The sequence below is a fragment of the Argopecten irradians genome, chromosome 12, assembly GCF_041381155.1.
Source record: "Argopecten irradians isolate NY chromosome 12, Ai_NY, whole genome shotgun sequence".
Classification (NCBI taxonomy): Eukaryota; Metazoa; Mollusca; class Bivalvia; order Pectinida; family Pectinidae; genus Argopecten; species Argopecten irradians.
In genome coordinates, this window is record NC_091145.1 from 33,520,605 (window position 1) to 33,543,264 (window position 22,660).

General features: G+C 35.0%; 2 protein-coding genes across 2 annotated transcripts; both read left to right on the top strand.

The window, feature by feature from the left end:
- Nucleotides 1-5,259: 5,259 nt before the first annotated feature.
- On the top strand, nt 5,260-11,320 carry LOC138305075 (carbohydrate sulfotransferase 11-like). The gene is made up of 2 exons (XM_069245476.1): nt 5,260-5,442; nt 9,757-11,320. Exons 1-2 carry the CDS (start codon nt 5,260-5,262, stop codon nt 10,888-10,890), a joined length of 1,317 nt encoding a protein of 438 aa, XP_069101577.1. The 3' UTR covers nt 10,891-11,320.
- Nucleotides 11,321-17,794: 6,474 nt separating this feature from the next.
- On the top strand, nt 17,795-22,154 carry LOC138305076 (carbohydrate sulfotransferase 11-like). Its single transcript, XM_069245477.1, has 3 exons — nt 17,795-17,873; nt 20,854-20,954; nt 21,057-22,154. The coding sequence occupies exons 1-3, from the start codon at nt 17,795-17,797 to the stop codon at nt 22,152-22,154; spliced, it is 1,278 nt and encodes a 425-aa protein (XP_069101578.1).
- The last annotated feature ends 506 nt before the right edge of the window (nt 22,155-22,660 follow it).

Sequence of the window (22,660 nt, forward strand, 5' to 3'; positions counted from 1 at the left end):
GGTCTATATTTGAATATTGGCGGAGCAGAATATTCGGCAGTCTAAAGATTAAACGTTATCGTACAAAACTGAACTTACGTTTCAAGAACTCGTGTACGTGCATCATGTGTCGAAAGTTGAGCGTCGTACCTTGTTCCGTTCGTGAGAAAAAGGGTTACGAAGGTTTTGTGAAATATTAAATATAATAATTACATTTATATAATATAAAATAATAATAATGAAAACACTGTTCAAGGTATCTTCATAATTCAAACTGTTTTGAAATCAGAATGATTTTTTAGTGTTCCAGCAAATTAATATATTGTAACTTACTTACTTATGTGGAAAATCAACATTTTGTGTCCCTGTACCCCCGATGCAAATATTCATTGTTGCCATACTTGGAAGTTCTTTATCAATACGGTTTTTACTCCCGGTGAAAACAAGCGTTCTGACGCCCTTCGACTTTGCAAATTTAAACTCATTAAAAAGCGGAACAATATCAATAAACAATGCATGTCCAGCACTAATATCGACATTAGTCAGGCATAGAATTCAATACCAGATGATAAGAATTCCCTGTGTCAGTTGCGAAGGCAATATACTACGATGTCAGTAAATAAATGTTTAATTTCTTTATTTTGATTCACAATTTTAAATTTAATGATTTGATCCTGAACAATCCAGTGACGTCACTTTTAGTAGGAGTGAATTAAACGTCAGTCAGTCACGTCAAAGAGTGACGACACAATCGCCGGAATGACGTCGCTTACACATTTCCCACAGCAGCAAAATGGAGTACACACTCATTCCGTTTAGTGGAATTAAAGAGTCTCACTTTTAGCGAAATCATGTAAATAATCGGCAATTTGATTTCGTTTTAATGACATCTGCGTGTATAATGAAATGGTCACAGGATAAACAGAATACACGGTCAGTATCTTACAATGCAATTTTTATTTTGGTGTCAACACGGAAAACCGAGATAGTTCGGCAAAACCTTCTCATCTCATCTCATCGCACAAACGATACTAGCATGGACATTAATTAATCTCCGCGAACTTGTTATGAAACTGAAATCGCGAAATTTAATAATGGTGTAAGAAAGTAAGTTAACAGTAATAGAAATTCACGAACATCCACACTACTAAATAAATGGCGATAAAAATATGGCCTTATTTTTTGCGTGCTTACATATGTAGATGCTTTATTTAGAACGCATTGTGATATTTTTGTTTGTTTCTGTTTTATTCGGCAGTAACAAAATTGATTAAAAATCAATTATGTGTGTAATGCTCTAATTAGATCTCCACCAAACCACTAAATAACAATATTTTGAATTGATTGATATCAATAAGAATCTTGATTATGTTGAAACGACTGGTGTTAGGTAAATATTACGTACACAACCTGTCGTTGTGTAACGTCTATCATCAATATATTTACTTAGTGGTAGCGTTTTCCCGATGCCACGCAGTTTCAAAAACATCCTATAAGTACTGTATGGTTGTTGAAGCTAGCTATAGATCCTATGAGGACTTTGACCTTCGCAAAAAAATGATTACCTGTACGACGATCATCCCTTTTTATGTTTAGGCAAACGATGAGTTTTATAAATGCTAGACGGAAACCGGGATTATAACTCAAATGTCATTCTGGAGACCTATTTCAATGATTTCTCACCTCTTCAAATTTGATTGATGGAACACTGATGCTATATCTTTAGATCCTCAAAGGAATCATTTTATTTACATCTTTGTTCGATATTTACTAGTGATTGATATGACACATTTATGAAAATCATAAGAATTGTTTTCTTTAACACTAAAGGAATGAAATATATTAACCTATCTAATTTATCTTCTTCAAATTCGATTGATGGAATAACTATGTTGTATATTTATATCTACAACATCAAATGAACCATTTGTTTATATTTGTTTATTATTTATATTTTATTTCGATGTTTCTGTTAATTCCGATTGATTTCTTTAAAACTTAAGGAAGAAAATATATTAACTTATATATTTTATCAAATGATATCAACTTAAGGTTGTATTCTTCTGAGGTTTCAGTCCCGTTGAAGTCTCGTTTCGACATAGATCAAAGAAGTTATGAGATTTTAAGATAAAATCTATCAATATCTTTAGCAAGTTGCCAGTTGCAAATTCTGTCAAAAAATTACATTTCTATTTTTAGTAGATTTTTTTATACGGGGACTTTAAGAAATGGTCCATTTGGCGGCCATTTTGAAATTGTGTCTTTTTTCGCTTTGAATAGCGCCACAGTTTTACCATTTTTTACTGAAATTGTTTTTACGTAAATCATCACTGCGCCAGTATTTTTAGCTGTATCGAACTAATTTTTGCTGTAAATCGTTACTGGGTTCGTGGTAATTAAAATATTGAGCATTAATGTGTGAAATGATACACTTTTGTCACTTTATTTTGACATTTAATGGTAATTTGGGCACTTTTATTTTTTACTCCAAAATACTGAAAAATAACAAATATTCAAATGGGGCAAAAAAGTAAGCACACGGACCCCTTATTTTTCTGCCTGATTTAGAAAGAACAACCCTTTCCCCTGTTGATATGCAAAATATGAACAAAAGTTTAATACCAGAACTTTTTCTATAAAGGGTTAAATTTGGCAAAAATGGCTGAAAATGGTGCATTTTTTAGCTCAAAATTAAGGGGTAGGGGTAGCATATGTTGTTATTCTGAGAAAAAATATTAGTCTTATTAATCAAAACTGGTATGTTTTTAAAGAAGACTACTGGAAAATAAATTCTACAAACATCCATCCATATCAAACACTTCGATAGGAAATTATGACTTTAATCTCATGTGTATATGGTCAAAACCGCAAAATTCCCATAAAATCCAATATTTTGTCAACTAGGTATCTTTGAGTGACAATATCTCAAAAACGAGCACACGGACATATGTTTTTTCTTCCATTTTCGTTTATAACATGAACTCCTATTTCCAAAAATCTATATGAGAAAAAAAGTTTAATACAAGAAAATTTTGACTTCTCAGAGGAGTACATCCTTAATAGTATTGTACGATCCAGAATCACGGGTCTCCAGTATAAAAACAAGCGGTCACTTACTGCCTCAGTAGGTGTTGTAAAAACCGATGACAAGCAGAAATCATGTTTTCTAAACCCTTTACATTGGTATATACTGTACAAGACCACAGCTGGTGATAAATAGACTCATGTAGTTCGTATAAGTTGAGTTTTTGCAAACCTTAACTCGATGACGTCATGAAAACCGTAAAGGCCGTATGCGTTGAGTGCCCAAAATAATGATTGATTCATTAGCAAAATTGCAATATTTGAAAATATTTTGTTAAAAGCCAGGAACAACCGTTATGGTATTACTTTAGCAATTGATGATTTTCGTAATAGGGATTTGGGACCCCTTTATCAAGACACAAAAAGAACAAATACATAAGACTTATGTGGTTCATCCAATGAAAAGCATATTAAAATGGTGTACATTTTAAATTGAATATCATAAATTATTTATATACGTAGATACTCAGTGCAATAAATGTGTGGAAAGCTGTGCGTAGCAAACGGAAGTGATGTCTGTCTTGTTTAATTGTTTATAAACATGAGATGAACATTACGCCCCAAGGTTCATACTATATGGACCTCAGAACCAAAAGTAGCCTTGGCAAACTCAATAAATAAATATATTTGTAAATATTAAAAGCGAAGTGCTGTACGGCATCATTTCACGAAAGTAAAAGATATAAACAAGTATATAGGACGCCAACTCCTCGCAAGTAGAATCCACTTAGTCGGTCAAGATGGTCCGACTCCTTGAAGTGGCTACCAAAGGGCAGCACAGGCCATAGTGGAGGTAGAACCGTTTATCGCTCGTTAATGCCTCAGGGTTTTCGTGTGTAGAGCTGGTTGGTGATACAAAACCTTCCCTTGAACGACGCTTTGTTTCAGAAGGAGAAATAGTAGAGGAGTGATCGATAGTGATCATGTGCATGTCCATATATATGAATAAAAAATTATATAAATATATAAATAGAGAAGGCAAAGCTGGAAGAAAAAGGGTGGTGAGAAATAGTAATTTATTATGAATAGATACTCTTTTTTCACATTGAGAATATTTGCAGAAGAGATAATTTGTAAATAATTGTCCGACAGGCAGGGAAACATCGACCAATACGTTCTTTAAAAAACATTTATTCAATAAATAATGTAGCTATTAATATATTTCCCTATGCAAGATTCTGAAATGAATCTTTATCATAAAAGGGCGTCTTAATTTTCAGATTGCAAAATAACTGATTTATTAATATAGTACTTGCGTTACCGGATTATAGTAAAGTGATAATGAAGGTTTGTAAGTTATATTAGATACTTACAGTTCAACGTCTAACAGCTTTTATTTCAAGTTAGTTTTAAAATCAAATTTCATCTTTCTTAATTAAAGGGATTTAATGACTTTAAAATGTACTAATCACTACAGTTACCAAGTTTTTGCCTCCTAAATACAGACCTAAATACATATATTTAACGGTTCTACAAGTGTCAAACCCATAAACTGTCGGAGTTTACTACTCTACAAGCGACCCTGATCGTGTTCGATTGACTCCGTGTGAAACCGTCACCACCTGTTACTACGTACATTAGACACGTTTTCCCATCAGACCTATGTATCTGTCTACACTCGCCTGAGGTGCTGCATTGTTACTGCTGGATCTACTCACTTTTTTACCATGGCTGACCTCTTGAAATCACATAAATCCAAACTACAAATTTCAGTACTTATTTTAATTTTGGTCACATTAACGGTCGTCTATCATGGTGAGTATATGTACTAATCAGATTTATTGCTGGAACAGTCCTCAGTTATTTGAGATAATTTTGCTAGTTTTTAAATTATTTTATTTTGTTTAGAAATTTTAAAGTTTATTTCCGTTTCAATAATTATCAATGTATTAACGATTAATAATATTGTAAAATCATTTTTCATTTCCTATTCAGTTGTAAGAAGATACTAACAACGTCCTACTGTATATGATAGCCAAGAGTCAATATGAAGAGAACAAAAGGCATTAATGAGAACAAGCATCAATTCACAATGTAGCATACTACTTTGTTACAGTTTTTCTGTTTAACTTTTCCAGTTGAGTTATATAACAGTTTATCCTTTATGCTATATGGTGTAATTAATAGTGTGTTTGACAGGTATTGAATAAAACTTGTCAAACTTTCCTTGTTTGATCTGTTTGATATGTCTTATTAATGCTGAGTGTAATATTCCTTGAAGGTAGCACTATTCACCAGCCAGCGATATTGAGAACAGTATCCCAGTGGTCAAGTCGAGCCGGACTCGTGGAATATCGGGCTCGAACAGACACAACGTCTAGTACTACAAACGAACCCAGAACGACCACCTCGACAGTACCGCCATTGATTCTGAGAAGGGTATGTCGATACCTCATTAATATCATTGACTAAACTATCGATTAGTGTGTTCATTAGTTTAATGTTCAAACATTTTATAATAACGTTTATATTGCTGTTTAGTCAGTTATATTTGTTTAGATTGTGTGTTACATTGTATCTAGTGGATTTTTTCGTTCTGTCTTTGTGTTAAATGTGTGTTAACTGTCTGTGTTTGGTTGATGAATTAGCCGGTATTGGGTAAGGCAGAGCTTTTGTATAATGGCATTGTCCTGCCACCATTTAATATTTAGAGAGAGCTTTATCAAACCAAACCTACCCTTATAACTCAACATTATATAAATAATAACCTGTATTAGAGGGTGACACTAGGCAATGCTACCCGCTAATGCAGGTAGTATTTATTTCATTATACCGGAAGTCTTACAGCAAAATTAGTTTTCAAGTATTTACATTTTATTGAAACATATTACTAATGTTAGCAAAAAGCAAAATTAGAAAACTCACGGTAGGCAGTAACAAGGGCATTGTAAAAAGAAAATCACACAATAGACATTCGGTAATTATCGTCGTGCTGTATTGCCCCATATGCATGCACTTGTTAAAATCAGAACATTTTCGTAATTATCAGTGAATACTGGCTTCGTCCAGTCGTCTCTTAACAATATTTGTAAAGTCACGAAGACTGTTATTCACATGGCTTTCATTCACCTAATCACCGACAGGAATATATACGTTTTGACGCTAAGCGAAAAGGTATAAACAGTAAGCTCCGGACTTGATTTGGAAAAAAAAAATATAAGGATATACAGATTATATTGGCAAAACAAGTAATGAATAGCCTAAAAACGACAAAGATGACATCTTTTTTGGTCGATAGATATTTTGCTCTGCCAATAATCGATCACCCGTTGCTAGAGGGTTACTATTAACATGTCGATCGTCTCCTATTTTTCATACCTCAATAGAAAACAAGAAGCAAGCTATTAATTAAAATTATTCATTATCTATTAAGATCTTTCAACAGCAAAAAAAAATTTTTCTTTTATGTCAAATCTAAAACGGTGATGGTTGCTAAGTTGATTTACTACGGTAGTCAGGATGACCGGAGATATAGTTTCGATTGCTGAATGTTATACCCGCAGTTTGATTTGAAATATAACAATGACACATTTTAATTATTTTTCAATTTGAAAACACATCAACAATGTCCATTTCGATTAAAATTGAGATAACCGAGGCGGTCCAAAGTGGAGCGAACCGCCATATGTTGAGCTGCTGAATATTTTGCATGTATGTATATGTCTATGAACGCGATATAGACTAAATTCGTCATAGTCAGGACTTTTATTTTATTGTATGGAGGATGGACAAGTGTTTGCATGTTGTGTGTTGGCCTATTTTGAATGCAAAGACGGGGGTTAAGTTGATGGTACTGTTTCGGATAGGCTACTGCCTGTAATTTTCTTTTCTTCTTCTGGAAACCTGTCCATGACCTGTTAACCTATTTTTCGCTTGAACTATCCCAGAATTGTTTTCCGACAATCAGATGTTCTGTATCTTTAAGTAAGATGAGTGACAGTACACATATAGGCCTACTGACGTAACTATGGAATTTCCCAGAGCATTCCTGAGGAAAGACTCCCCGGTTGTAGCCCCGACCAGCGAATACTACCGTTACAATGCTTGAACACATTTTACTCTTTATTGTTATTTTGAAATCCGTCAACTTATGACGCGAAATCTTATCGAAGTGTGAACGAAGTAGAAGTAGTCCGAACCTGCACTGTGTTTGTATTGATACGTCATTGCAATTACGCTTATATATGTATATTTACATTTCCGTTGTTTCTTTGCTATTTAACATTACTAACTGCGAAAATCGTTTACACTTGCGTAAACGCAGTGGTTACCGCGCTAGAATACACACACCGGAACACTGACTTCCGCAAGTTGAGTGAATGCGCATTCGATTAGGACTATTTTATCTGTATGAAATATCTTCAATATATAATGCATGTATGAATGTAATGTAAATCTTAGATTATGTATCAGAAAATAAAAAAATTAACAAATATTGTGTAAATGGGATGAAAAATTATAAAGTTAATGTGGAAATATATTATGTGTACTCTCTGAATTTGACAACATTTCCCGTCGAATTGAAGCCAGCTGTTCCGGGATTCCATCAATTGACCGGCTGTTCCAACAATCGGATAACATTGAAAAAAACAGGATTTTGTTTTATTTGAACACTTAATTTAAAGGAAATGTAAATATAAGGAATGATTTTTATTGTTTATTGTTTACTAGTGTATTAACTGCATTTTTTGTACAGATATTTCAACATGACGCGCGTTAGCTCGTTAAAATATCTATACAAAAAAATGCAGTTTACACACCAGTAAACAACAAACAATAAAAATCATTCCTTAATTGAATGCAACTTTCCTCCCATTGATTATATAAAGGCATAAATAAATATTGCCTCTATATCCATATCTGAAATTGCCTATGAAACTGACTAAAAGTTTTGAAAGATGACAATGGACTTTACACACATTAGTTATATTTTCTTGCTCCATCCGCTTCGGGTTGTTCTGGAATACCGAACGACAACAAAATGTTTTTCCTTTGTTTCCGATCTTCTAGTTCGGTTATAATATCATCCGTCTTGGTTGGTGGTACTTCTCTCGGTGTCGGTAATTTTTCATCTTCCTTTTGGACGATTCTCCTTACGTGCGTGATTTCATATTTTATGTTGATTTCACGCTCAATGTCCGCGATTCGCGATTAAAAAGATTCCATAAGTTTTTTGCATCGCTGTTCATCGGTAAGGATGCTCTTCTCTACGACAACTCGGCAAGGACCACAAAACCACATCCTGTCCGATTTCATTAGGGTTTTAAAATCGCAGTCTTGAAAGTCAAGGCATTGAATGCAAATATGATCGTCGCAGCGATTACATACCATTGTTTGTTTGTTTGATTATTTGAACGTCATATTAGCCGCTAATGTCATGTAAGGACGGCCTTATATGTAAGCAGTGTGTAGTGTGTGTGAAGTGCGAGGTGTGTGTTTTGGGAGACTGCGATATGTTCGTGTTGTGTCTTCTGGTATAGTGGAACTGTTGCCCTTGTTATAGTGCTATATCACTGAAGCATACCGCCGAAGACACCAAGCAAACACAACCCACCCGATCACATTATACTGACAATGGACGAACCAGTCGTCCCACTCACTGTATACTGGGCGCTAAGTAGGAGCAGAAACTACCACTTTTACAGATTTTGGTGTGTCTCGGCCAGAGGACAGAACCAAGAGCCTTCCTCACAGGGGCGAACACTAAACTCGAGGCCAAAAGTGAGGCAGTGCCAAGGGAGGCATTAGGAAAGATAAAGTGTCTTTGTTACCTTTTTCTGATGGTTTTAAACAAAGATTTTATTTCATCTGTTCCTCTGTCTATGGATCCTTAAGCACATCTTCAGATTTACCATTTCGCTGAGTTTCAACCTTTGACTGAGACTGTGAAGCTGATTTGGCAATATATACATGTATCTCGATAGATATTGAGTGGTGGCAGAAATATGCCTCCATGCATGCGTTTGGCATGAATTTTATAACGCATACTCAAAGAAGTTAAATCTGTATATTTATCTTGGTGAATTAGGTTCGATTACTTTAGTAAGCAGTGATCATTTATGTGTCTGTACTACCTCACGCAACTAACATTAACTGACATTCAGATCTCCGTCAAATTCAATAGATAGTTAACTTCATATATTGACACGTGCCATCCGATATAACCTTCTTAATGAAGAAGGCCAATAAGCTGTAGAATGAAACTATATAAACGGCGAACAAGTAAACAGGGACGGAAATCTGTGCAGATATATCATAGATATGAATATTGTTGTCGATTGATATCACTTGTCCTCCATACATCTGAAAACCCCCACAAAACCTTTCGAAAAGGAGCACAGCCAGGTAACGTATCTGCTTTACATTTCCCTAGCACAGCCCGGTAATGTATCTGCTTTACATTTCCCCAGCACAGCCCGGTAATGTATCTGCTTTACCTTTTCCCAATTTTATGTTAGGTTATTCTTATTTTATTGTTTTGGTATTTAATGAAATGTGATTGATTGATTTCTCGCACGTGATATCCACTACACAAGTATCCAATACACATCAAAGGCGACAAGTCAAATTGACACAAACACGTTGAGTCAAACCATTGGATAAGTCGAATATCTTACCTAGTCCCGTCGACTTATCCGTGTTTTAATGTATTTCACTTCCTCATTACCACCACTTCTCGATAATTTATTTCAGAATTTCCATAAGCATTACGACTTCGGGGAGATCCATAAGAAACGAAAGAACACCATTGAGCGTGTCTGTGACCGGAGCCAGCACGGATATTATGGGAAGTCAAAGGGCTCTAAGGTGGCTAAACAACTGGTTATAGACCATCGACATCATCTAGTGTATTGTGCGGTCCAAAAAGTAGGTTCGACGTTTCTAAGGAGTCTTTTACGTATTGTTAGCAATGATGGAGATAGAAATGTCGACACTCGATGGCGAAATATTAAGAATAATAAAAAGGAAATAGAAGATTTTACAGAGTTTCACTATTTTCTTACGAGTTCGTTTAAGATGATGTTTACACGTGAACCGTATAGCAGATTATTTTCCGGATATGTTGATAAACTGTTAACTGTCAATACCATGTACTGGAAACTGACAGGGACATATATAAAAAACAAAATTCTGAAACCCAACAAAAAACCGCCAACTTTGTGTGGACATGATATAACGTTCCCACAATTCATTAAGTATGTCATAGAATCGGAGAGAACAGGAGAACACACGGACAGACATTTTACACCAATTTACGAACACTGTAGGCCTTGTCAAATACCTTATGACTTTATTGGGAAAATGGAAACATTTGCAAACGATTCGTTGATTTTGCTGAACGCCTGGAATAAACGTTACGGTATCAACATAACATTCGATGATTTTGAGGCCGAGACAGCTTTGCAGAGGGCTATATCCCATACTAGTCGGCTATATAGCATGCGAACAAAGCTTGAGAAATGTACGACATTCCATGCTGGAATGCAACGTATATGGAGAGATATGCAAATTCGAGGTATACTACCAAAAAGTGCCGAGCTTCCATTTACCGCGTCAGAATCTGTGAATGTAAATCGAACACAGCTAATAAATGTCTTAACGAAGACAATACAGAGCGCTACAGATCGCGCAGCACTCCGTCAACAAAAGAAAGAATCTTTGATCCAGGCCTACAGACAGGTACCCATTGAGGATCTAATCAAACTCCGGGAGGTAGTTCGGCCTGACTGTGAACTGTTCGGGTACAATGTGTCTCCAGATTACATATTTAATCGTAGTGAATCTCGTGACACCAGCTCCTTCAATTATTTTGAGTTTGACGACTGACCTTGTCGTATTTCATTTAGTCGTTGGTAAATTCATATTTTTTTATTATGAATATTCTTTTCGTAAATTAATGTAGGACTGTATATATGATTATTTCCAAAAACAGCAGAAAAGGGTAACAAAGACACTTTATCTTTTTTAATGCCTCCTTGGCACCGCCTCACTTTTGGCCTCTAATGAGCCCTTACTATGTGGTAAAATACATGAAGATATTCTACATAATTTAAATCATTAACACTGTGCACAATACGTTACAGTCTGAGTCAATTTCACATCAGGGAAGCTCAATTAAACTGAGCAATAATTCTCATTATTTACAACTTAAAGCGCATGAAATTAATTAATTTCATCGATTTGTGCTGTCCATACCAAATGTACTATCATAGCGAAATTCCGTATGTTTGTTGTTCTTGCATTATTGTTTGTAATTTGCCTGTAAATTTTTACTGTATATATAGATGTTTAGTTTGTTAATTGATTAGATCTACCCTAGTGTATATATAGATGTTTAGTTTGTTAATTGATTAGATCTACCCTACTGTATATACAGTTATTTAGTTTGTTAATTGATTAGATCTACCGTACTGTATGTATAGATGTTTAGTTTGTTAATTGATTAGATCTACCCTACTGTATGTATAGATGTTTAGTTTGTTAATTGATTAGATCTACCCTACTGTAGATTAGATCTACCCTACTGTATATACAGATGTTTAGTTTGTTAATTGATTAGATCTACCCTACTGTATATATAGATGTTTAGTTTGTTAATTGATTAGATCTACCCTACTGTATATATAGATGTTTAGTTTGTTAATTGATTAGATCTACCCTACTGTATATACAGTTATTTAGTTTGTTAATTGATTAGATCTACCGTACTGTATGTATAGATGTTTAGTTTGTTAATTGATTAGATCTACCCTACTGTATGTATAGATGTTTAGTTTGTTAATTGATTAGATCTACCCTACTGTAGGTATAGATGTTTAGTTTGTTGATTGATTAGATCTACCCTACTGTAGATTAGATCTACCCTACTGTATATACAGATGTTTAGTTTGTTAGTTGATTAGATCTACCCTACTGTAGGTATAGATGTTTAGTTTGTTAATTGATTAGATCTACCCTACTGTAGGTATAGATGTTTAGTTTGTTAATTGATTAGATCTACCCTACTGTATGTATAGATGTTTAGTTTGTTAATTGATTAGATCTACCCTACTGTAGGTATAGATGTTTAGTTTGTTAATTGATTAGATCTACCCTACTGTAGATTAGATCTACCCTACTGTATATACAGATGTTTAGTTTGTTAATTGATTAGATCTACCCTGTTGTATATGTATTTGTCTATGTGGTATTAGTATGACGTATACGGTTATAACGAACCTCTGGGTACCAACAAAACCACTTTGTTATAACGAACCTCTGGGCACCAACAACATCACTTGGTGATAACGAATCTCTGTGGACCAACAAAATCACTTGGTTTTAACGAACCTCTGGGCACCAACAAATTAACTTGGTTATAACGAACCTCTGGAGTCCAACAAAATACTTGGTTATAACGAATCTTTGTTGACCAACAAAATACTTGGTTATAACGAATCTTTGTGGAACAACAAAATCACTTGGTTATAACGATCCACTGGACACCAACAAAATCACTTGGTTATAACGAACCTCTGGGCACCAACAAATTCACTTTGTTATAACGAACCTCTAGGCACCGACAAAATCACGAACCTCTTGCCACCAACACATTCACTTTGTTATAACGAACCTCTGGACACCAACACATTCACTTTGTTATAACGAACATCTTGGCACCAACAAAATTACATTGTTATAAGGAACATATGGACCAACAAAATTACATTGTTATAAGGAACATATGGACCAACAAAATCACTCCGTTCTAGCCATATTTTTTCTACACATAAAACAGATAACCTATAGGAACCATAAGGGGGAATGAAATTTACTTAAGGATTGAATCTTGCTTTGGTCGATTTCATGGGGTGATGAATTGAGTTGCCCTTGAAACAAATTGAATGAACTGTTCATGTTGAATTTGTTTCAAGAGCAACTCAATTCATCACCCCATGAAATCGAACAAAGTAAGATTCAATCCTTATATTTCAATTCAATCGTAAAAGATGTTTTTTGTTTGTTAAATAAATCGAGTTTCTTGGCTTTTTTAAGTCTCTAACGAGAGACGTAAGAAAATAGTGTGTCTTTAGAATACAACATATTAAAAATAAATAGCGCAAATATTTCAATTTGTCATACATTTATTTAGAAACAACTTTATTATCAATGTAATTCAGATGAAACATAAAATATTTAGATGAAACATAAAATATTTACAATAGATTAGAAGTGATTGCAAAACTGGTCTGCATAAGAAGCGGAAGAATAATATCTAGACTGTGTGACACGGTTGACTCCCGCTTCGATTCAAAATGGAGTCGCCGTAACGTGATAGGAACGAAAAGGTTCTAATGGTTTTAAGGTTTCAAGCCTTTAGCCTTGATACAAGTTAAACAACTGATTAAAGGTAAATCAACACTTATTGTTGACTTTTATATAGTATTTCTTACCGCCATTTTGGCTTCGTCATTTGTTTGTTACTGGGACGTTCTAACGTAGTTTCGTCACACGTCACACAGGGACATGGCACATTTTATTTTTCTTCGGTAGGCAATGTTGCTGACTCGAACGAAACACAAGAGTCAGAAAAACGAGAGTTCATAAAAATGCTTTTAAAATTGTAAAAATCCGTGCGTATTATTTGCACTTAAAAAACAACGCTTTTAGATATATGCCTAGGCCTAATAGGAAGCTACATATGTACGCCGTCTTAGGCAAAAGTAGGTCTAGATAAAATATTTTCTTGTGCGAAAACCGATGTTAAGATACCCAAGTTCATACCCAAGTTCATGAGCAAATGAAACCGGATTTTTTAAGTAGTTTCATTGAGTCCATCTTCAGTGAAAATTGAAATATTACGTTATAACCATGATTTTGCTGTAAGTGTATTCGCTATAACTGTGATTTTGCTGTAAGTGTATTCGCTATAACTGTGATTTTGCTGTAAGTGTATTTTGCTGTAAGTGTATTCGCTATAACTGTGATTTTGCTGTAAGTGTATTCGCTATAACTGTGATTTTGCTGTAAGTGTATTCGCTATAACTGTGATTTTGCTGTAAGTGTATTCGCTATAACTGTGATTTTGCTGTAAGTGTATTCGCTATAACTGTGATTTTGCTGTAAGTGTATTCGCTATAACTGTGATTTTGCTGTAAGTGTATTCGCTATAACTGTGATTTTGCTGTAAGTGTGTTCGCTGTATCCATAATTTTGCTGTAAGTTTGTTCGTTATAAAGGTGTTTTACTGTCGATATAGTCCTGTTGCGATAGCGTTATTGATACCTATAGGTAAGTGTCGTTTAATATCATGGCGTACATACTCTATTGTTAAGTCTGTTCACTGTTTTGTAATCAATCTGTATTACTTCCGGATTTACCTGTCATAGTAGACAATGGTTATAATTCCAATGTTGGTTAACCAAGACGGAAAGTGGGAAAGACGTTCAAAATGGGGACTTCTATGCCGGATCGCCAGCTACAGACATGTATTTCAATGTCCATATTGGATTACCAATACAAGTTGACTTATTTTAAGTCTATGCAATATGTCACTCCTTTGTTTAGTGATTATATGAAAAACAATACAAGAAATAAGTAACGGCCAATCGAACTCGTTGTTTTGTGTCCCGTACAGTAAACCATTACAAACGGCCTGAAAACAACCTAACAACAATCGGCAATATCATCAACATTAACAAATATTCCTTTATTCCTTATCATAGCTCTAGTCGTGACAAAAATTGCCAAACGTGTGCCTCAAAATATCTTACGATAAGTTGATATTTTCTTCTCAATAAGCTGTTTACATTTTATTGGCATAATGAGCTGTACATGAAATGTTATTAATTTATTGATATATAAATTGAATAAATATTTTTATCCATGCCTTTGAATAATTATCAAATCTAAGATTTAAGGTCATGTCAAATTGTTCACCCAGTTATGACACACATACTTTTATGCAGTGATATTTGAATGAGTATGCAAATCTTCATCAGAAGATCTAACTAGTATCTTGTTTAATGATTTGATTCGTGTCGACTATTATGTAGCGTGTATTACTATCATAATCTTACGAACATCTTATGACCATAAGTTTGTACTTTTGTAGCATGTATCGCTATATTAGTCTATACCGGTAGAAGATATCATATACTTATTATAAGAAAGGATCCACAAACACAGAAAGAAAATATAAAATTATTTTATTGAGTAAGTGGCAATATGTGGTCACGGCTGATTTATAAAATTGATGCCGCAAATGGTCAGCCACAATTACTATTACTAATTCAAGTGTATTCAATCAATTCAACATTTTCAACTGTATTCAATCAATTCAACTGTATTCAATCAATTCAACCGTATTCAATCGATTCAGCTGTATTCAATCAATTTAACTGTATTCATTCAATTCAACACATCAGTTGTATTTAATCAATTCAACTGTAATCATTTAATTCAACATTCAAGAGAATTCAACATATTCAATCAAATCAACATATTATGTAGCGTGTATTACTATTATAATCTTTTGTATAGCATGTATCACTATATTAGTCTATACCGGTCGAAGATATCATATCCGTATTTGTAAATGAACTGTGATCTCGTTTACGGCAGCAAGCGCTCTGCATTACTTTAGATAAACATGGGGACCGGTAATTGCAAGATGGGAAATTGTAAGATCCTTTGACCTCGTCGTCCAAGCCTTGCGATCTCACATTCTCGTCCTCGCAATCTCGCAATATCGCGTCATGACGACGTTGATCTACAGTTTAGGACGCAGGATCGCGATATTGTGTGGTCATATCATGATATCCCATACATTGACAAAACCAATAAGATTAAATAAAACTGATATACAAATATAGTTATTGTCAAAGTTACATTTGACGAAGCGTGGACAACAGCTGTGTGCGTTGTGATCTGATTAAACCTGTATTCAACCTCCCGCAAGGTGTAAAATCATCTGTAGATCCATCGATTATAGTATTGGATTTAAAACGGACGATTGAACTTAACTGCTGTGCAGTTAATTTTGAGTGTGTACACATAACCATACCCAGATGGCGCAAACATTTGTCTGGAAATCCATTTCACCCATGATCAGTTTAGATAAGGGGAATTGACTTCGAATTGTAGCAATACAATGCCATCGTGCTCTTTTTTTTTATCAGAACAAAGAACAGATACATCGGCCATGAAACCATCAACATTGCACCGTAGGTTTAATAGACAAATCATATAAATAAATAAATAAAAACTCGTTTGTCCAGACCACAATTGCGCCGAGTTAGTTAAACCTTGCATGTACGATTTTCCTTATAATTTTGTTAATATTTCTACCAAAACTGTGTAGGCGCGAAAATGTTTGTTTTTTTTCATCCGTGTATTTTCTAAACAATTATATAAAGTATGAATCTTTAAGGCTTTGTGTTCTATCCCCTGGCCGAAACACTCAAAAGATTGTATAAAAATTGTAGCTTCTTTTCTTCTTATACTTCCAGATACAATGTAATACGGAGTCCTATATATAGCTAATTGCCCGTCGTCAGTATCGTGTGACAGGCTAGAGATGCGTGCGCTATTCGCTATCTTTAACAGTATGATTCAGTATAAACAAATTATTCTATTATAAATAAAATATGAATGAACAACAACAGGGAAAAACCACAGTCTCCCAAATTACACACACACACCACATCGCTTAGATGGCATTTGCTGGTAAAAGAACGATAAGTATTCAAGAATGTGTACGCTTGTTCGGCGGGGATGATAGCGGCTAATGTTTCAAAACTATCGTCAGTGGGGATGATAGTGACTGATGTTTCAACATTATCGTCAGCGGGGATGATAGTGACTGATGTTTCAACATTATCGTCAGCGGAGATGATAATGACTGATGTGGATTTGGCGTTAAAACATCTATGCACATTTTCTGAAATGCATTAAATGATCCTCTACATTTATTATAATGGATCTACATTTATGTTTTAACTTCATCATTTTCCCTGCCTTGTCATAGCAAACATATTACTACTAAATTGTTGTTATTATTCACTTATTACTTTAATGTCAAAATGCGGATTCGTACCAGTTGTAGTAAATTGATACTGCACCGCCAAATGGAGCGCGGTTGGATTTTTCCATTATGGCGGTTCCCACATGAAAGATATGCTTCGAATGTATGGAAATAAAAGTAATATCTAAAAAAGACATACATTGAAATAAATAATTCGTATAATTTTATTTAATATAATTATTCTTTGTCTTGTTTTCAACAAAGAAAACATTTCGATCACAAATGAAAAATCTCTAGTCCACTATCTTGGATCAAAGTGGTAAGCTTCTGAAAATGAACCACTTGTACCGGTACTGATACAACAGAATCATATCAATACAACTGGTACGAATCGGCAAATGGAACGCATGGTACGACTTCTACTAGATCAAAATATTAATAAATAATTAATTGATTTAAATACAATTCAAATATTGTGATTTTATATGCAATTTGTGTTTGTCATTAGCGTTTTTAGCGATGAAGTTGTCATTTTGACATCATAAAAAATGTATTTTAGCCTCGATCATATTTTATGTAACTACGATGATAAAGTTATCGATAATACATTAAAACTGTTTCAGCCATTTAAATCTCGCTACTGAACAATAAAAAGAGAATTTAGCAGTGACGTAGTGTAGAAACAGCTTCAACTTTTAACATAACATCGAATTATCTCTTACAATGATGTCGTTCTTCCGTCTCCGAGCAGCGATTCTCACCTTAATTGGCTGTATCACCTTCCTCATCTATATTGAAATTGAATGTAAGTATTTTCTTAATTTCTAGGTTAATTTGTCCGCTAACACAGATGAATTGTACACAACTATACTTGACTTTATAAATTTGTTTATTTCTTCCTGTTTTCAATAACAGTGGAGGCTTTTACCGACGACATCCTACAGTACCGTTTACGATAGGATGATTTGTTTGTGTTGAGTTTGCGTTAGGGTGATTTTTTGCGTTGAGTTTGCGTTATGGTAATTTTTGCGTTGGGTTTGCGTTAGGGTGATGTTTTTGCATTGATTTTTTGTTAGGGAAAATTTCTTTTTGCGTTTGCGTCAGGGTGATGTTTTGGCTTGAGTTTGCGTAAGCCTGGAAACATTAAACGGTATCTGGTCAAATACACTTAGAAATATGATTTTATGATAATGAGAAGAATATACTTTATTTACAGAGTTTAAGGTTTTCGTGTGTATTATTTTGTATTAATATACCTCTACTTTATTTACACTATATAAAAGATACTTTGTTAAATTTACTAGCTCCCTGCTTTTTCCAAAAACCTCTCTCAGCTGTGTGTTAGTCATCGAACTAGCACACCCATGGAAGCTAGCACACCCTTGCACTCGGGTATTTCCGTTTAACCAATCACATTTGAGGTGGGCGGGACTTGTTTCCGATCACGCCATCAGTTGCTAGGTGACGTAACAATTGGACGGAGCTAGTTTCCGATCACGCCATCTCCGTTGACGTACTCGGACGACGTTAGTATCGATCGGAAACTGTTACCGATCACGTCGTCATGTTTATCTTGTGAGTGGCTTGTGAAAAAATGTAATGGGGTCAGAGGACAATACCTTTTACATGTACGTACAGTTGTTATGTATATATTTAGGCTACCTGTAAGTGGTTAACGTCTCGGAATTGCAACAATATTTATATACAAATTTAGTATTATGCCTACAGTAGTGGTATAAATGTTGAAATATGGAGAAATCATAGCGTATGAAAGAAATATATTTTTAGTCTTATCATAGCTTTTGTATGTATCGGTATATTAAAACAGTTAAAGTATGGGATTGAGTGATATATCAAGTTTCCGGTTTCCCTCGAACTTGCCTATTTCCCTCGGCTCCGCCTCGGGAAATAGACAAGTCTCGGGAAACCAGAAACTTGCTATATCCCTCAACCACATACTTTAACTGTATAAAAGCTAATGAGAGGGGGAAATCACGCCCTTGGATAAGATGAGCCTAATGAATAAAATGGTAAGACTGGCATACTGAATTTACCCTAATGTCAAAAATACAATAACTTTCCTCCAAATTTTGTGACTATCCTACTACATTGTCAGGACATTTACATTTTATGTCACAGCTAGTTTGGCTCTGAATTATTTCGGAAATGATGTACCTGGTGGTTACAACATATCTTTGTTGCCCCAAATATTTAGTTATAATAATTGTGAGATATTGATCAATTGATGACGTGATGGCAACATGTTAATCTTGACAGCTTTGGCCAGTTAGCAAATGGTTCAATACATGTATGGGGAAACTTATAGAACCATCAACCAACTCGTTAAAGGCTTTCACGCAATACAATCTCACACAAATAAGCTATCTTTCTTTAAACGGGGGATGGAGTTTTTCAGTGTAATTTCTCCTATTTCTTGATTGAAATTTCTAGATAAAGAACAACAATAACTGTTTACTGTTGAAATAATCGTACAGGGCATTCTAAACTTAACTAAGTCGTTATTGACGAAAGACTTAGTTGCATATCACTTGATCGGTTTAATGTCTGTCGGTAGGTTAGCGCGGGAAACATCTGTTTGATATTGATATTTAACGATATCACCTTTTATTCTTTAGGATATGGATAAAACCATTCAAAAATTGGCCAATGTAATGTAATCTCAATGGCATTGAAAACTATAAGCAAATTTCATGTATTTTAAAGCATCAGCAAGGAATTTACTGAATGTCATACTTACCGAGTGTTATATACAATATTTTGTGATTCCGGAGAAGAATATCCCCATCCTTCATATATACATGGAGGGGGGGGGGGGTATTTTTCTCTCATACCTCAACGGTTTTATCGTAATTTTACAGCTACGATGTTCCGCCATTTTAAGATAAATTCGAAAAAAACGCGTTTCCAAGTCTTTTTTTCATGCATGAAAATTTCGGAACATTTTCAACCCAAATCTCGGCTTTTGCATACTTTAAGTAAAACCAGCCTAGTTTCTTTAGCAATATTAAAATTGTACCGATAAAATAGTAATGTATTTGACGCTGAGCCGTCGCGGTGTTGTATTGCATGGAAAGCAATGCAATACAGCCTCCGGCGACATGATTGTATTGTCCCAGACCAGCCAGTATTGCATGTGTAGGTAGGAGAGAAAAAAAGTTATCCAAAGAGAAAAGTTTCGAGATTTTAGATGTCATTCCCTGGTGGAAATATACATGTAATGAAATTATTTATAACTAAGTGTTGGGAGGGGCCTCCTGTTCGCTGTTGGTGACATGGAATCAGACGCGATACAACACGAGATAACAACACGCTATACTCTGTTATAAAGCACTATGCTATATATATACAGAGACTCCAAACAACCATATTAAGGTAAAGTCTGCATTTCTGTTAGTTAGTTCCAATATCAGATTTTATTTTACACACTTCATTTAATAATACCCATAATCAATATACCGTATTCGACCCAATAAGCGCCGCGGGCGTTCAAAAATTGAAGGAAAAAAAATGAAAAATGTGTATAATGAGATAAAATTATTGCAAACCCATACAGTTTTGGTCTTTAATTACGCCCGGCCAATTAAAATGAAGGCCTCGGGCGCCTATTGGGTCGAAACCGGTAATAATATCAAAGTTAGAAGATTAGTAGAATTTAGACTTTTAGTGGACAGGGATCTGATAATTAGCTACAGTTTATGCAGTTATGGACCCATCAGACAGTCAACAGACCACATCTCTTATTTCATACACTTGATGTTTCATAGTTGTCATCAAGCCTAATGATGTCCCTTGGCCTACTCGAAAACGAGGAATCCATGGTTACGTGGGACAAGATGAGATGGCTCCTAAACCAATCAAAATCAAGGTATGTTTCTCTTATTTTTAAAACAAGGTATTTGTATTGATTTTTTTGTTTTATTATCTATTTTATCTTTTCATTATTTGAGGGGTTTTATTTTTTTTTCAGAAGGAAAATGCAAGTGCAAAAGATTTGTCTCAAGAACGAATAAGGAAAATGCAAAATATGTGTAGGAGACATAAGGCTATTTTACCTCAGAGAAATTGGAACATGTTCCTGGACGACAAACTTCATGTTGGATTTTGTCCGATTCAAAAAGTTGGATCTACGTTCTGGCGTCGTGTTCTTGAATACTGCGGTGGTCGACAAAAATATCCTTCTGTATTTGCTGTAAAGTGGTTTGACATGCAAACACCTCACATAGAAAAGTACGGGAAGAGAGCTTCGTCCCTACTTAATGATTCCCTAAAGTTCATGTTTGTGAGAAATCCGTACCAGCGGTTGTTCTCGGGCTGGGTTGACAAACTCTTTTCTCCCAATCCCCTCTACTGGGATAAAATCGGACTCACGGTTAAGAAGTTTTTAAACAAAAACACAACAGATGTTTGCGGACACAATGTCACTTTTTCGGAAATGGTCAAATATTTCATTCATTCTGAAAGACAAAGAGTAAAAAGGGATCCACATTTCATACCAATGTATGACCACTGCAGTCCATGTCACCATGATTTTGACTTCATAGGAACTATGGAAACATTTAGTAAGGACGCCGCATATTTGCTGGAAATTATTTCGAATCGTTCACTGGTCAATATTTCGATGGACGACTTAGAAGACGCCGGGTATGATAGCCTGTTCGACCACGCTACACGTCTTTATCGGTTTGAAAGACAAACATTAAAATGTGTCAGCTTTTACGAGGCAATGCAGCGAACATGGAGAAATCTGCAGATTCGCGGATATCTTGGAACGAACGTGAGTTTGCCATTCACACACGAGGAGGCGGAGTCCGTGGTGAAAGAGAAATATCTTGGCGCCCTTGTGACGGCTTATGAATCGTCTGGCAGCAAGGCTTACCGTAGGGCTAACAGACACAAAGCGTTAATTGAGGCGTATACAACTATAGATACAGCAGATTTGGAAAAACTTCGTCGTATATTCAAACCAGACTGGGTTCTGTTCGGCTATAACGACCGTCCTATTGAAATATTTGAATTGTCGCGTCATTACAAAGACTCATTCAGCTTTTTTAGAATATTCAAATAGATAAATCAACCAATCGTTAGCGCTGTTTTTCAGATATATCAATGCATTATTTAAAAGCCACGTGATTTGGTATGTTTGTAATAGGAGCGGGTCGGTGTGACTTGTAAATAGTGTTAAATACGGTCTCTGTCATTCAGCTGACGGAGCATGCTTCTTTGGCTCAGTCGGTAGAGCCGTAGATTTCCACGCCGGAGACCCGTGTTCAATTCCTGGTCGGGGCACTCGACAGGAATGTGTATTTTCCCTGTTCTTCTACATGTTTATCAATTAAATAGATTCCTAACGGTCGCATTGATTCTATTATTTACTTTCCGGTATGTATCTCATGCCTGTTGCTATCATGATTTAAGGGAGTTAGCTCGCTTGGAATATCAGACCAAAGAATACAGTTTTGTTATTGTGATTCATATTGCTACAGACGAATGACAAAGATATTCCTTACTAGCATTATTTTGCTACGTATTTTTTTCATTTAATCGTATATAATTTTCAAAGTCATGATTAGG

Bases quoted from the DNA above. Each gene is read 5' to 3' on its own strand.
- LOC138305076 (XM_069245477.1), top strand. From the start codon at position 17,795: ATGTCGTTCTTCCGTCTCCGAGCAGCGATTCTCACCTTAATTGGCTGT. The intron at 17,874-20,853 runs GTAAGTATTTTC...GATGTTTCATAG, and splicing joins CATCTATATTGAAATTGAAT to TTGTCATCAAGCCTAATGAT. The intron at 20,955-21,056 runs GTATGTTTCTCT...TTTTTTTTTCAG, and splicing joins CTAAACCAATCAAAATCAAG to AAGGAAAATGCAAGTGCAAA.
- LOC138305075 (XM_069245476.1), top strand. From the start codon at position 5,260: ATGCTGAGTGTAATATTCCTTGAAGGTAGCACTATTCACCAGCCAGCG. The intron at 5,443-9,756 runs GTATGTCGATAC...AATTTATTTCAG, and splicing joins CGCCATTGATTCTGAGAAGG to AATTTCCATAAGCATTACGA.